Consider the following 17,536-nt stretch of genomic DNA (forward strand, 5'->3'; position numbering starts at 1 on the left):
TTTATTATTCCGTCTCGTGCGAGTAAGTCCGTTTTCAGATTATCCTATCCGATATCGGACGTCTTAAGGATTTCAATGGAATAAATCCAAGATGGCGCCCGTAATGTATGGTAGGTATATCGGTCCTACATCCGATATCGGATCAGATAATGTGAAAACGCACTGACGGGGGCGGGGGCGGAGCGGGGGGATCGTTTACTAGAGGTATATCGTTAATGTCGTAAACGATCGATCGCCTCGTGTGTGGCTGGCGCTTCCGATGCGACCGATCGTTCACGATATCTGTCCGATCGACCGAAGCGATGAATCGTACCGTGAATGTGGGGCTGAACGTGTTCCGATATTTCTGAGAGCTTTGGCAGCTCCGATGTATTTGATGGCGATTGTATGCTGTAGTTCGAAGTGCACTCATTTAATATGTACATCATATGTAGGTGACATAATCTATGTTATTGTTAGATTGCGGGTTCAGACATCTGAGCATCTCCGGGGCTCTTACATGTATATTTGACGGCAACTATAAAACATCATACGTACAGTGAGCTGCAAAAATTCATGGTATTATGCAGCTCCCTCTATGCAATTTCACAGCTGACTGTACAGTGCTGCAAAATTGAATGGAGAAGTTATGAATCAATTCATTGATTTGAAAATTCATCGCCATGCACTTTTGCAGGTGATAGCACATACATGCATACTTATTCACGCCTGTATTCCCAAATCACGAATAAGAAATAAAAAACAATACAAGAATGAATTATATTTAAAATTAAATGAAAATAAAATATTTTCAAAAGGCCGTTTAAATAAAATATTTTCAAAAGACCGACTTTAACCGTGGCAACATTGCCTACTATGGTAACTTTAATACAGAAGGTGAAGTTGCCACAGTTAAACTTCAAATATGATATTATAATATTCAAATTTTACAGATATATCACAAATTCGTAATAAAGATTAGATAAAATATGATTTGAGAAAGAGAACAGTCATAAAATGTACCTATGATTCAATACATTTTTTACTCAAGTTGTAATTTTGCTCATCATTATTGCTCATCATCATCCTTGAGTTATCCCGACATTTGCCACGGATGATGGGAGCCTGGGGTCCGCTAGGTCAACTCATCCCAAGATTTGGCATAGGGACTAGTTTTACGAAAGCGCCATCTGACCTTTCAACCCAAAGGGTAACTAGGCCTAATTGGAATTAGTTTCGTTTCCTCACGATGTTTTCCTTCACCGAAAAGCGACTGGCAAATATCAAATAACATTTCGCACATAAGTCAAGAAACTCATTGGTACTCAGTTGTAATAAATTGCTACAATAATAAATTGAGTGTTGAGCTGTTAAGGACACTATTATTATGAATTAAACTAGTCACTTAAACTTATGACCTACTAACCCCATACTAAGAATGACGTCAAAAACTCTTTTAACTTCTCAGAAGTGCAACTCTGCACTCCACAATTCAATCATTGTATGAAACATATTCAAAATAAAAACCTTATTGCTGTATATGTAAGGTTTATTTTTTAGATTATTGCATGTAAAGCTATATTAACTTTTCCCCTTTTGAAAAGTGTGTCAAGAACTACAGGATACATCAAGTATTTAACAGCAAAAATGTACTATTTTAATATGGAATATGATTCAAAATTACTTGTATTTCTCATGTAGCCATAGTTGTGAGGAATGATTGCTAATAAGTCATTTCACTGTATGATTACTTGATTACAGTGCTTCATACGGTTCTTAGTAATAATTGATAAATGCGTGATAAACTTATTGTAGTTGGGTTTTCTTAGAGTTCAAGTAATTCGTACGATATTTTTTAAAACCTGTAATTTTTGAAAATTTTCTATTTCTAAGTTTTAAGATGTTTTTTTTTGTGTTATTCTATATGTTTTACGTTGTTAATAAATCTTTTTTATTGTTTTTTATTATGTTTCTGGACAAAGAAATTTGCTACTTTCATGTATAAACTGACCAAGGCCTCCATGGAATCGAACTAGTGTCATCGTCAGCCTAAAACCGGTCGGTCCTTTGACTGCATGCTCTTTAGCTGCATGAGTTTTCTTTCAAAAACCGCAAACCGCATTTTCATATATTTTTTATCAGACGTGAAATGAAACATATTCATAGTTATGTTTCTCCGCACTTGTGCTGGTTGTAAAATGATTGTTTTTGTTTTTTTGTACTTACCAAAGCTTACGTTTACTCAAGTTGACATAAAAACTTACTCCCAATGACATAAAATACTCTAGACAATTTCCAATGTAAATAAATAAACGTAGTCCAGTACAGAAATCAAACAGTATATTGACTTGTCTTATCTAATAAATTCAACGCAGTCGCGACGGCATCGACGTATGGTGAAGTCATGTGCAATAATATGTTACTCTTCAAAGGCCGTAATAATATCTGACACCATGCGCGGATTATTTGTCATGGGGGTCATGAAGAGCCTAAGTTGGCCATACAAATGACCACGTTTCAGAAAGTGACATGTCCTCTACCACGTGGCCCGTTTCCCTGGGCACGCCTTGTATTATAAGCTGATCCGCGCTTGTCTGACACGATATTATTTGTAAAGCCATAAGAGCGTGTCACATCTTTTTGTGGCTTTCAGAAAGTGACATATTATTGCAGGTCCTTACATGGTTTCTATTCTATTTTATTCCTTGCATGGTATACATAGATATAATACAGAATACGAAACAACATTTATATTGGAAGAAAATATATTTTTAACCATTTATTATACAAAGAAGATGCAGATGTAGCTGCGAGTGATACAACAAAATTTAAGAGGAAAAAGCTAGGAGTAGTAATTATCTCAATTTTTTTTTTATTTTTTTATACTACGTCGGTGGCAAACAAGCACGTGGTCCGCCTGATGGAAAGCGGTCACCGTCACCTATGGACGCCCTGCAACTCAAGGAGTGTCACGTGCGCGTTGCCCACCCATTAGAAACTTGTACACTCCCTTTTGCGTCAAGTACACAGCAAAAAAGTAAAAGTATTTATTCTGTAATGAAAATATTAAAAAATGTTACACCTTAAAAAATTAATAAGTACCGTGAAAAAAGGTTACATTGATCACAACTTTTAACACCTTTTGTTAATATCATCCGTTGCGTCGTAAGTTAGTATACTGTTATTAGGTATATATTAACTGGTACTTTATGATGTCATTAAATAAATAAAGAAGCTAAGTGCCGTTTGTCATGCGTTCTCATTAAAATTCGAAGCATTAGGTAGCTAATGATATGCTCACTGTCCGTAATATACCTTAAACAGAATATTTACTAACAGTACTACTGTGGACATTGAGTTTTACGGGAAAACAATTTGTTTATTTACATGATTTTGATATTACGCCGACAATAAAATTGTAAGACCAATACAAGTTATCGTAAGGACTAGCATTAAACGTATGGAGACGCGATTAAATTTTGAGTTTGCTGTAGATTGCGCGCTCCATGAGAGACGTGTATGAATTTCGCTAATTAGACATGCAGTCTGATGCAAATGCACCATATGAACCGAAGTTACCGTTATGTCTCGATGTTACCTCTACCGGTTCGTCTTTATCTTTGTATCGGAATTGAAAGTACATTCATTAGGTATCAATTTCGTAAAAGACTACACTACGACATAAACAATACGAGTAGGTAAGTGTGTTGACTCGATGTATGCTTTTGATGAGTGGTTCAATTCTTGTCAGGTCGAAGCTTCGGAGGGCCATCTGTACTGAAAAACGTTGTACTATTTCAGTACTTCAGTGCAGATGGTGCTTTTTGCCCGCACTAGTTCGCTAAGTATCATTGAAATGGCTTGGTTACATGTGCGAAAAGGTAATTCGTAGCTCCTGCCGATAAATTACACTCCAACACTCGTTTTGAATTTACACTTTTCCGCACTTGTAGCGCAATGTACCTAGTATTTTGCAATGTTTCACTAAATCTTTTATTATTTTACTGGTCCTGAAAATACCTAGTTAGATTTTATCACACCACTAGTAGTCGATTATACTGAGATGTCATGTTTTTTTCTTTTACAAAGTATTTTTTTTAATCCATCATAAAGTGTTTAAAATATAAAATGTTTACTCAACTGCTTTCTTACAGAACAGTACCTACATACTTAAATCAAAAGAAATCATCAGTAATAGGTAATGCTCATTATAATTTCATAATAATATGTCCACCAAAGAAACAACTCTTTGGAGTTTTTACTCAAACCGATATTCATAAGAACAGTGACAATGCGTGTACAAAGATGAACTTTTTACGAATATTCTTTAATTTCCTCAAAAACTTATAATCTTGTTGTAGTTTAAAGGCAAAGGTGCAAAGGGCCCCAAAGGTGCAAAGGGCCTCCCCGAGCTCGCGCCACGCCTTCTTATCCTCAAAAAGAAAAACATATATAGGAAAAACATTCTAATCTATCTCGTTAATTTTAGCAAGGTGTATTTTGTATTTGTATTAAGGTGTAATGTCGAAACGTTAATTATTTTAATTTAATTTTAACTGGAGTAGTAGTTTATAAAGATGAAGATATTGTTTTTGTTTGTTATTGTTTTACTTTTAAATTATGGAAAAGCTTTTGATGAAAATGACATTAATATGATAGTGTCATTCGTCACGCTTGATAATAGAGCCACAGCTGTATTGACCCCTTACGTTTGTTGGAGTGCATGTAAGTTTCATTTTTGTACTGTGTCAAAAAAATATTGGCGTTGTAAAACGTGGCAACTTTGCTTTCTGTCAATTTTACCTAAAGATATTCTTTATAAACATTGCTCATTTTCAATTAAACATTTTACAAATGTACATACCTTCAGTGGCGGCTGGTGAAAATTTCTGCTAGGCAACACTGAGTAAAAATAAACCTACCTTAACATTAGGTACTAAGGTTTACTAAGTAATCAATTTTGGGCAAGCCGGTGGGAATCGGCTTTATGGACCAGCGCTGCATATTAACTACCTATATTTTTAAGTTATTTCTATTACCTGTAACTGTGGCAACTTTACCTCTTGTGGTAAAGTTACCACAGAAAGTAAAGTATAAAATAAAATATTGTAAACGGAGTCAAATTTCTTGACGTTCTCTATTATTGCCTTTCTTCTGATTTTATACCGAATGTGGAACTCACAATTTTGTTGTACATAATTTGCAAAATAAATGATTAATTCACCAATTCTTTGTTCAGATGAACTGACAGCTCTAGCGAAGAGTCTGCACGACACAGGAATCGGCATGGCGGTCTCAATGCAACCGAACAGACCTGAAACGTTTCTGCAGAACCTCGTCATGGTTGCCGACTTGAGGTGCAAAGGAACTGATGACTTTTTGATTAAGGTAGGAATCTTAACTGTCAAAACTTTAAAATAAGTAGAAAGGAGAAGAGGTGGTGTAGGGGTCCTACAGGAGGTCCTTGGAACAATAGGAAGGCACTTTGGATTATCGAAACGTTATTTATTTATATTAATTTACAAAACATGTTTACTTCTCAAGTCCTGTCAAAAGAGTCTCTGTTTGAAAACTCAAAAGTCTGCACATAGACAACTGAGCTTCCAAACTTAAAACTTGGTCAAGCATGAGTCGATTGCATATACAACCTTCCCAATAACAGGTGGATTGTAACAGATTACCGCGAAACGGGCGATATCAGCTTCCCAGTTGCAACTGCTGCAATGAAGCTGATATCATACGGCAAACTGGTTATCTATGAACCTCCATTTCATTCACTTTCAAGACCCATTTCATTTCATTCACTTCTCATCATTCAACCTAATGTTTCTTCTTCCTTTCAGGCCAGTGACGAAGGTTTCTTCAAGTCTCCTTACCGCTGGTTGTTAATAAGCCAAAACCAAGCCGAGCTGAATGTGCTGGATCATCTGGCTATGCTGGTCGATTCTGATGTCGTTCTAGCGCAGAGGAGGGGAGAGGATTACCAGTACGTAGAAGGTAAGATGAAGGAGTGAGATAAATATTCCTTAATCATTCTTAAAAATATACCTGTGGCACACCTCGGACACTGGCGATAGTGGCGATCATATATGGAAGAGGCGCGTTCCTAGCACACATTCTAAGCTCGTGTAGGTGAGGTCGACTGTTCGCGTTTTTGACAGGCGATAACTATGAGGTAACCGAGAGGGGGTGGGCGGCACTTTCAGCGGGGAGCGGGAGTGGCCAATGGCCATACCATTACCCTTTATTATACTGTGCCTGTGGGTTATTTCACCATAGAGACATTGACTTTTGACACTGACAATGTGCCTATTTCTGGGTTGATAAGTAACATTGTTACTCAGCGTCAATACTTCCTTGTTGAACAGGCAAATGAACGGCGAAGTGTCACTGTCGGGCGACAATTGTCACTTTTGTGAAATAGGCCACATGCAGATATGAAGGATCGGTCAATTTGCAAAATTGAAGACAGATAATTTTTAAACATAGGTATGTTTTTATTTAATCCATACTAACAATAAGTACTTACTTAGAAAGAACATGCCTGAGATTTTTGTCTCGTTCGTGTATTGTAGCCGAAAAAATCAATCAAATCTACTTTGTGCAAGGAATTTGCAATGACAGGCTGTACCATTATTGTCATCAATACAAAGTTTTAATTTTTTATTTTATTTATATGAACATATTTAATATAATAAGAAACTAAGACTAAACATAAAAGCTAGCTAATGTCTAAAATAGGCCCTTGAGGCATTGTACCAAGGATACTAGCGACATTTCCTCGCTGTATCGCAATGCTGATACGTTGTGCGAGGAAGTCGCCAGCTCTTCGGTCACCAGTTACCTCAACCAGACGCTTCGCGATTTCTGTGAACAGATACTTTGTGTAATATCATTGGAATGGAACTTAGTTAAGGTCAATACAGGTAAGTGTGATAAGGGGAACTATGTCTAAACCTTCACATTTACACAGGTATCCGTGGAAAGCGCCGTGTTTTAATGGGACCGCTGTTGAGATTGTATTACAAGCTATGAAGTTTGTAATACAATCAGCCAATAAAATATTATTGATTATTTGACTTCACCAATAATTGTCAAACATTGCAATTTGTGTGCGACCTTTATATAACTTTGTCTGGCCTGTAGGACATTTTAAGGACGGGTGCGCCCAGGCAGAACAAATGACAACGCGTTTTGGAATCCATTTTGATTAAAGGGTAATTAAATCATATTAAAAAGAGAATCGATTAATCTGTGGGCTATTTCACCACAGTGACATATGACATTTGAAACTGACAGTTCTGTGCTTATTTCCGCACATGTATCGTATTGTACTATTCCGCACTAATTGTAAGATTCTGTTTTGCCCAATGGTAAGTTCAACATTTGTACTTACTTTGCAACAACAGGTACTCAACGGAGTAGGTCAGGTGATATATATGTTTGTGCTAATACTTAATCTTGACTTATCATTTAGGCGTGAGCTGCATATTAATTAAGTACTTACCACGTTATTCATAAACTTACTATTAAGTTATCAAGCCGATAAAGTTCGTTTGTCTCTTTCCAACGTGTTGGTGTGATAGTAACACAAAACTTTTCCCCTCAAAGAGGATAAACGAACTTTATCAGTAGTTCTACAGGTGGTAAATCATCTTAATTACTAGATTCACCTACTTTTATCAATTTTAAAGCAGTTAATTTGACTTTATGAATAATAAGGGGGTATTAGTAAATAAAGATTTATAAACGCTGTCTTAATGATTAAGTATATTAAAATTTGTCATACATCGAATTATGTATGACAAATTGTAATATATTGTATTAATTAGTATTTTTAATATATTCGCTTTTCGGTGAAGAATAACATCCTGAGGAAACCGGGCAAATTTCATGTTGGAAGGTCAGATTAGTCGCTTTCGTAAAAACTAGTACCTACGTCAAATCTTGGGATTAGTTGTTAAAGCGGACCGCGGTCCCCCATTAGCCGCGGCGAATGCCGGGATAACGTAAGGGGGATGATAATTTCCCAGATAACTTGAAAATACTGATTTTAATACGCCTCACACCACTTAATGAAAATAATTTAGACTTTTTGTTACAGTTTACAAAATAATAGAAAACTCTCAACTAATCTACAGCACCAGAGCTCTATGGCGGCCCATAGACAAGAAAAACAACACAGCTGTAATAACTTACTATAACAAGTCCAAATCTATAGCCAACAAATATGGGATAGTAGAAGATTATAGAAAGAGTAAGATTCTGTCTAGGAGAAGGATGGATATAAGGAAACATACGTTGACGATGGTCAATGTGATTACGGACAGTAATGAAACTAGGAAGCATATGGACGATAGATTGTAAGTTATTTCATTTTTTATATGCTTGTGAAAAGTCGCTACGTGACCCCTAATCAATAACATGTAGGTACTCTACCGAACTACCCCACTCTCCGACTCCTTTTGGGCCGTTTTTTTTTTTCAAAGTTTTCCACCCCAATTTTTCTAAAACATTGGTATTTTTCACGCGATACATCCTGATAAGAGAAAAAAAATGTACCAAGATTTCCATACATTTCTCAGACCTTCCATTCCGTTACCGCCATACAAAATGTATGAAAAAATGGTAACGGAATGGGAAAAACCTTGGAACACTTTTTTTCTCCTATTAGGATTGAAAGAGCTCACGATTCTGAGTGGAAACCACATAAAAATTTCCAAATCCAAAAAAAAGGTGGGGTGCACAACTTTGAGAAAATTACCCTTATTGGCTTTTATCAACTTCTCAATTTAAGTGCGTAGACGAATTCAGACTGATTATTTAATTGCTGTTACGGCTGTAAGGCTACTTTTTCACCAATGTTTTTCACGTCTTCGCTTTGGCTAGTCTGTGGCCATGAGGAAACCAATATTAAAAAATAATAATAGGTACAGTAAATAAGCCTAACAACGTTGTTTGAAAACCGCCAGGGACTTACAGTTAACTACGGGTGGCAAATTGTTCCAGCATTTAGATGCAGCGTAGCGAAAACTATTTACCTCGAAATGACTGGAGCCCGTAGACCTCTCGCCTTTCAGTTCGTTCGTTCGTTCAGTTCGGCTTCCATTTAAGTTTACGCACGAGATATGGTGGAATGCCAAATACGTATATGTGCGTTTTCACATCATCCGATCCGATATCGGATGTCGGACCGGTATCCCATATATTTACGACGCTATCTTTGATTTTTCCATTGAAATCCTACTTCCGGTATATATCGGATCGGATAATGTGAAAACGCACTATAAGTACTTATTTTTGCGGTTCACCCCGACATCGTATTCAAATATAACAAAAAATATATATAGCTAATAAATATTCCTGCATTCCTGCATTATATATAAGTATTTATATATTATATATATCGTTGTCTGAGTACCCACAACTTAAGCCTATTTGAGCTTACCGTGGGACTCAGTCAATTTGTGTAAGAATGTCCTATAATATTTATTTATTTATTCTAAACAATCAATCAATATCAATTTGACAAGTCTTATTTCTCTCCAGAAACCTGCACCAAGACTCCATAACGAAGATGTCGTACATGGTGGTGAAGATCTGCTTCGAGATGATGAACTCCACGGAGAAGCTGATCTTCACCAACACCTGGGGGTACGTGGACAAGAACGGCTCCTGGAACGGGATCGTGGAGCGGCTTATTAAGAAGGAGGGGGATATTGGTGAGTACTAAGTAGAAAGTAATAATAAGGAAGAAGATAAGCCTGGTGTTGGCCACTTTAACCAGAGATCAACACTTAAGGATTTGTGAGACCATAAACTTAGACCCGAGGTAAATGGTCGTATCCACTTTACAGCCTGCTAAGTAAGTGCTGCTCGATTAAATTTCGGCGCAAGTGAACAAAGATGCCATTTATAAAAGCGCTGGCTGGGATTTACGCTGTAGGTACACCGAGATTCGACAAAAAGACGTGATAAAGATCTGCTTCTAGGTGATGAATAAGATTTTACAATGCGAAGGTCGCAATCGTACAAGTACCGTCATCATCAAATCAGATCCATGTCATCTGCAAACTAATGCAAACAAGACAATGATCATAACCAACCATATTGTTCCAGGTACCTTAACAATCTTCACCCAAGAACGGATGAAGATCATCGACTACATTGCCATGGTTGGAACCACAGCCGTCCGCTTCGTGTTTCGAGAGCCGCCTCTTGCCTACGTCTCTAACATCTTCGCTTTACCCTTCACTGGAGCTGTCTGGCTGGCTGTTTTCGTCTGCGTATTGGCTTGTGCCTTGTTCCTCTATATCACTTCTAAATGGGAGGCATCTATGAGTATGGTAAGTGTTAAGGCATTTTTTTTATTCTCTTAAATAGTTAACATTCTTCATCCAAGAACGCATGAAGATCATCGACTATATCGCCATGGTTGGGACGCCAGTCATCCGCTTCGTATTTCGATAGCCACCTCTTGCTTACGTCACTAACATCTTCGCTTTACCCTTCACTGGAGCTGTCTGACTGGCTGTTTTCGTCTGCGTATTGGCTTGTGCCTTGTTCCTCTATATCACTTCTAAATGGGAGGCGTCTATGGGTATGGTAAGTTTTTTTATTCCCTTAAATAGTTAACATTCTCTATCCAAGAATGTATAAAGATGATCGACTATATCGCCATGGTTGGAACTACAGCCGTCCGCTTCGTATTTTGAGAGCCGCCTCTTGCTTAATGTCTTTAACATCTTCGCTTTACCCTTCACTGATGCTGTCTGGCAATTTTCGTCGGTGCTTACTTAATGCCTTGTTTTTGTAGTTATATCACTTCTAAATGGGAAGCTTCTATGTGCATGGTGAGTTAAAAAGCAGGTTTTTCAACATCTCTCGGGATATAATCTTGTCTAGCGAGTTCATTGGTCTCGTTTTCTACAGGTATATTTTTTACTCTACCCCTTACTGGCGCAGTCGGTTGTATTTCACAAATGTACTCGTAACTTTTCTGTTTTTGCAGCATCCAATGCAGCTTGATGGATCGTGGGCGGATGTACTAATCTTGATAATTGGCGCTGTGCTTCAACAAGGATGCACTCTGGAACCTAGACGTGCGGCAGGTATCTAAGAATACCCAAATACCTTCTGTATGTAGCTTGTATTTCTAACTTTAGCTACATTTTATTGTACCGCTTTTTCTTCTTTTCAAGTAAATAAATTCTAATAAACACAAGTAATCTATTTTTTTTTTATTGTCGTCTTGCTTTGTGGTTCGAATTAATATCCATATACTTTTTGGTCTAAGTACCTATATAAATATATATTTTATGAGTATTTGTTTATTTATTATTATATTATTATATATGTATATATTGGTGTATTAATGTAATTGTATATGTATATATTTGTTACCATGTGTATACAAAATTTGCATTTAATTCTTTTAGTGGTTGTACATTTTTGAATTCGTCACTCATCGTTAATTCGCTTCTACTCATTTCCTCAAAGGTTGACTGGAAGAGATCCCATTAAGGGATAAGTCCGCCTACATTGTATATTACTGACTCTGTAACTGTGTCTCTTTTGTTTCCTTTATGTACAATAAAGCTTATACATACATACATACAAGTCATATTAGGTATATTCTATTGAAAATATTTCAATTTGTGCTATTTTTGTCCACTGGAGGCCTCGGTTACTTTTACTTTCATATTTGTAATTTAGTTCGGTTTGAATTCAAGTAAATTAATAAAATTTTTATTTATTTTTAGGTCAATATTAATTAAATTAATATTTTTAGGTATTTAATGGTCCTTCGAGCCGGACAGGTTCCTATGATATGGATATTTTTAAGCCCTGACGCAAAAACGTAGGGGTGTTATAAGTGTGTCGTGTCTGTCTGTGTGCTGTCTGTGTGTGTGTGTGTGTGTGTGTGTGTGTGTGTGTGTGTGTGTGTGTGTATGTCTGTGACATTGTAGCTTTCGAACAGATGAACCATTTTAGATTTTTTTTTTGTTTGAAGGCTAAATTAGTCGAGTGTTCTTAGCTATAATATTTGATGAAAATCGGTCCACAACGTCGGGGGGGTTACTTTTTTTTCAAAATTTTAATTGTATCGTACTAGTTTTTCACTCTTATAGACTTTACGCAGAAGCGCGGAAGCGTCAAAGGCGTCATTTATAAATATGTCAATATGGTACATTCAATTTTAGCATCATTTTTCAGGCCGTATAGTGACACTGTTACTCTTTGTCGCCCTAACAATATTGTACGCTGCATACTCTGCCAACATCGTCGTGTTGCTCCGGGCCCCTAGCTCCTCAGTCAGGAGTCTGCAAGACATATTGAATTCCCCTATCAAACTGGGCGCCAGTGATTTCTCCTACAATAGGTACTTCTTCAAGGTAAAGTTTTAGGAGTCAAAGTCACTTGAATAAGGAATGAGTAGTCGTCGTATGTTCTACTGTTGCTAGAGGTAGTCAACACATACAGGGATGAAATAAAAAGGATCAACCATACTTACCGAAAGGTTCTTGAGTGGAGACCGCGAGTCGGCAAACGTTGTGTAGGACGCCCTGTGACAAGATAGAGTGACGTCGTCCAAGTTGGCTGGTGCAGGCTGGATGATAGCTGAAGATCGGGAGCAGTAGCGTGCATTGAGGCCTATGTCCAGCAGTGGACGAGGATAGGCTGATAAAGATGATGAACCATACTTACAAGTCACTATGCAACTTGCTAAAATCACAAAAAGAACTGGTATGAACTGTATGGAACAGGCTGTTCCATAAGTACATTCCGGCAGACGTAATGACGCTCATTTCTATGGAACAACTAGAAATTAGTTTTTGCGTTATCAGCATTGGTCCCATAATAAAAGGTGTTCATTATGACCTCAAAAGTCACTGCTAAGTATGGCTGGTCCTTTTTATTTCACCTTCTATTTAACTTATTAGATTTTCCTGTCTTGTAAAGAATTTAATGATTTTCACGTGTTTCAGAAATTGAATGAGCCTCTGCGCAAAGAAATCTACAACAAAAAGATTGCACCGAAAGGAAAGAAAGAAAACTTTTACACTATGAAGGAAGGAGTTGAGAGGATCAGAAAGGTTTTTAACATTTATATTCTTTTGGTTTTATCAATTTTGTTTCGTTTGTTGCCAATATTTTGTTTTGAAGTGTTGCTAGCCTTTTTTAATATATAATTATATAAGAAACTTTAGCTTAACTGCTAGTCTTAGTTTTAAAGAGTTTCGATCCAAGAATCGAGGATTCAATAACAGACTCGGGAGTTTATCAGACTTAGACATCTAAGTCGAAGAGGCCAGAGGTAGAAACCTGAATCCATATTCTGTTCATCTTCAGGGTCTCTTCGCTTTCCACATGGAACTGAACCCAGGTTACCGTCTCATCCAAGAGACCTATCAGGAGGACGAGAAGTGTGATCTCGTGGAAATCGACTACATCAATGAGATAGATCCTTGGGTACCTGGCCAGAAGCGTTCGCCGTACAAAGACCTGTTCAAGATCAAGTAAGTAGACTGTGTTCTAAGTACTAAGAACTGAAGACTCGACCGACATATTAAACCCTATGCAACATCGACAGAAAACAGTTGCATTCTTCTTCTATTTGAAATACCTACTCAAATCTTGGATTTCTATTAAATTATGTTTTTCGCTTCCGCTTCGTTTTGATATTGATTTTATACAACATATTCTCCCTTTTACTTTCTGTCTACATGCTTAGATGCTGGGATTGCTAGGCATCTATCTTTTGCACTTATTTATTCTATTATTAAATGAGGAGACGGAACCCAGGAAGGCATATTTCATTGTATGTTATGTAATCGCTAACCATCAGTCAATTCGTCTGTAAATCTTCTGTCACCAGCTTCATCAAGATCCGGGAATCCGGCATCCAGCACTGCATCCACCAGCGCCTCCACGTGGGCAAGCCGAGGTGCCTCGGCGCAGTCAACACGTTCAGCAGCGTTGGCATTATGGACATGTTCTCGGCTTTGTTGGCCACGCTCTATGGCATGTTTATGGCACCAGCTGTGTTGTTGGTGGAAATCGCTTATAAGCGGCTGTAAGTTCTACTTTTTTAACAGTCTCTTTTAGCGAACCCTAGCATACAATGGGAAACGATTGGGCTGTCAAGATACCGTTCTTGGGTCTGGTGGCTGCCGGCGGGCCGACCCAGGTATCGCTGGGAGGACAGTGTGGTGGCGGATCTGCGTCGGCTTCAAGTCAGTGACTGGCAAAAGGCTGTGCAGGATCGGGACAGGTGGCGATCTCTCTTTTCGGAGGTCAAGATTCACTTTGGATCATTGAGCCAAAATAGTTAGTTTAGATAGTATCCCAGGGTTTTGTAATAGTACCAGTGTATTTAATTTATGGGAAGCCTAGAATTTCATCTAGGTAGGTACTCCATAGTGAAGGTACATCCAGACATTCCAGACAATACACAGCTGTGCTGCTTATTAAGCGCCTACAGGTTAGTTTAAGTATCAACTGTTCAGTAATGTTGGTGTTATGGACATGTTGGATATGTGCTCGGCTATGTTTGCTACGCTGTATGGCATGTTCATGGCACCAGCTGTGTTGTTGGTGGATATCACTTATAAACGGCTGTAAGTTTATCCAAAGCAATCCAAAATGAGTGCGAGGGGATGTGGGTGAATGAAATTCTAAAGCACGATTTAGTTTCAAATATATTACGACTCTTCTACTATCAATAAGTACCAATCTATCCTCAAGTTATCACTAAAGCTGCAATATGTATTATGTTTTGTTCACAGAATGGTGGCTCGAGAAAAGAGAAAGCAGTACAGTAATTCACACTTAGTATACTAAGTAACATTTATTATAACTAGAGATGGGCCGAATATTCGGTAAATATTCCGTATTCAGCATATTCGGCAGGTTTTTCAATGTTCGTATTCTGCCCAATAATTCGGTTGCATTGGCGAATATTTACCGAATAAACAAAGTACATAACTAATGATTATAAGCTCCTATTTTAGTAGCTTTCTAAGGAATTACTAAAAAAAGATAATTGTCTATGAGTCAGAATATAAATACAAAGTTGAAAAAACCGTAGTTTAAGAGTTGAGAAGAGTTCAGAGTTGTTTTAACTACTTAAGTTTTAGTTAAATCCACTAAATGTTAAGAACATATGTAGTTCTAGTAACATATATGTATGTATAACCATTATCAATCATTTAATAGTTTTAATCTTATCATCCGCTTTCTAAATATGGCGAAATCGAATATTCGGCCGAATGTTCGGTTCGGTAACAGCTGAACCAAATGTTCGGTCGAATATTCGTATTCGGCAAAGTCCATTCGGCCCATCTCTAATTGTAACGTACCTATTTATTATCTAAAGCCTATAAATGACTAAAAGCACTAAAATCCTTGTAATGTCTGTGAATAAATTAAGAGGCACTACAGTCGTGTATCATTTGAGAATCGGAATCCACGAGTCTACAACTGATAATTATTTCGTAAATACAAAATTGAATACCAAACCTATAATTATCAATTGGCTTACCTCAATCACTGGTACCATTCAAAGCGAGTAAGTGATGAGCTATTAGCGAGAGAAACGAACAAAAGATAGACACTCCCGTGTAAATGGGCCATTTTTAGGGTTCCGTAGTCAACTAGGAGCCCTTATAGTTTCGCCATGTCTGTCTGCCCGTCCGTCCGTCCGTCCGTCCGTCCGCGGATAATCTCAGTAACCGTTAGCACTAGAAAACTGAAATTTGGTGCCAATATGTATATTAGTCACGCCAACAAAGTGCAAAAATAAAAAATGAAAAAAAAAATGTTTTATTAGGGTACCCCCCTACATGTAAAGTGGGGACTGATATTTTTTTTCATTTCAACCCCAACGTGTGATATATTGTTGGATAAGTATTTAAAAATGAATAAGGGTTAACTAAAATCGTTTGATAATATTAATATTTTCGGAAATAATCGCTCCTAAAGGAAAAAAAGTGTGCCCCCCCCCCCCTCTAACTTTTGAACCATATGTTTAAAAAATATGAAAAAAATCACAAAAGTAGAACTTTATAAAGACTTTCTAGGAAAATTGTTTTGAACTTGATAGTTTCAGGAGGTTTTGAGAAAAATACGGAACCCTAAAGTAAAATTCATAATCCTACGGACTAAATTGACAAATGACTGACAGGTAAAATGATACCAGGAACAGCAAAATTAAAATAGGGAAGGGTATATGTCGATAACAATATATCGACAAGTTGTAAAGTACATACAACAGACAAGTTTAAATATATGAGTTTCAAATAAGAGGTACACATTTTGGTTTGTTCTATGTATCTTCGAGGTAGTGGATGAATACCATGCATTTTTACCCACTAGTTTTAAAACATAAAAAGGTTTCCGAGCCTGTAGGTAAAAAATAAAATACCATGTCCGACGATAATAAATTATCTGTCACGCTATGGCAAGTATATCATAAATATCTATATAATTTTCGAATAATATTATTGCTGTCTACTACTACTATTAATTAGCGGTCTACAGACCTTTTGATCTGTCGAAATCACAGAAAAAGTTGGTATATTGATTAGCCGATCAAATTGCCAATTTCATTGTCCCGTCTGGGTGCACCTTAAATCTACGATGTAATAATAATTTTAATATCGATAAGAACGACACTGGCCAAACTGTGGCAACATTCCTTCACACTTACTTGTCAATTTGGTCCGTAGGTTTATGGATTTTACTTTACACTGAGCGTGGCCCGATACGCTCTTGGCCGGTTTTTTTCAAAGTTTTCCATCCCACTTTTTTTGTAACAAGGGTATTTTTTACGCAATTCATACTCAGAATCGCGAGGTCTTTCGTTACTGATAGGAGAAAAAATTGTCCCAGGATTTCCATAAATTTTTTCGAACCTTTCATTCCGTTACCGCCTTAGATCATTAAATACTATTTCATATATCTGTGGCATACCACCATACAAAATGTATTAAAAAAATGGTAACGGAATGGGAAAACAACCTTGGGACACTTTTTTAGGGTTCCGTAGTCAACTAGGAACCCTTATAGTTTCGCCATGTCTGTCTGTCCGTCCGTCCGTCCGTCCGTCCGTCCGTCCGTCCGTCCGTCCGTCCGTCCGTCCGTCCGCGGATAATCTCAGTAACCGTTAGCACTATAAAGCTGAAATTTGGTACCAATATGTATATTAATCACGCCAACAAAGTGCAAAAATAAAAAATGGAAAAAAATGTTTTATTAGGGTACCCCCCCAACATGTAAAGTGGGGGCTGATATTTTTTTTCATTCCAACCCCAACGTGTGACATATTGTTGGAAAGGTATTGAAAAATGAATAAGGGTTTACTAAGATCGTTTTTTGATAATATTAATAGGTTCGGAAATAATCGCTTCTAAAGGAAAAAAAAGTGCGTCCCCCCCCCTCTAACTTTTGAACCATATATTTAAAAATTATGAAAAAAATCACAAAAGTAGAACTCTATAAAGACTTTCTAGGAAAATTGTTTTGAACTTGATAGGTTTAGTAGTTTTTGAGAAAA

General features: G+C 37.2%; 1 protein-coding gene across 2 annotated transcripts; it reads left to right on the plus strand.

Moving 5' to 3' along the window:
- Positions 1-4,113: 4,113 nt before the first annotated feature.
- On the plus strand, positions 4,114-15,217 carry LOC125234579 (glutamate receptor ionotropic, kainate 2-like). Of its 2 annotated transcripts, XM_048140872.1 has the most exons (11): positions 4,114-4,177; positions 5,219-5,367; positions 5,823-5,976; positions 8,084-8,342; positions 9,529-9,701; positions 10,099-10,325; positions 10,991-11,090; positions 12,196-12,374; positions 12,969-13,076; positions 13,333-13,499; positions 13,859-14,060. In XM_048140872.1, exons 2-11 carry the CDS (start codon positions 5,266-5,268, stop codon positions 14,058-14,060), a joined length of 1,671 nt encoding a protein of 556 aa, XP_047996829.1. In that variant the 5' UTR covers positions 4,114-4,177; positions 5,219-5,265. The 2 variants fall into 2 exon arrangements, with proteins under 2 accessions (XP_047996829.1, XP_047996830.1); XM_048140873.1 differs by lacking the exons at positions 4,114-4,177; positions 5,219-5,367; positions 5,823-5,976 and adding an exon at positions 14,769-15,217 and having other exon boundaries at positions 7,788-8,342; positions 13,859-14,056.
- Positions 15,218-17,536: the final 2,319 nt, after the last annotated feature.

This window comes from Leguminivora glycinivorella, chromosome 16, assembly GCF_023078275.1.
Source record: "Leguminivora glycinivorella isolate SPB_JAAS2020 chromosome 16, LegGlyc_1.1, whole genome shotgun sequence".
Taxonomy (NCBI): domain Eukaryota; kingdom Metazoa; phylum Arthropoda; class Insecta; order Lepidoptera; family Tortricidae; genus Leguminivora; species Leguminivora glycinivorella.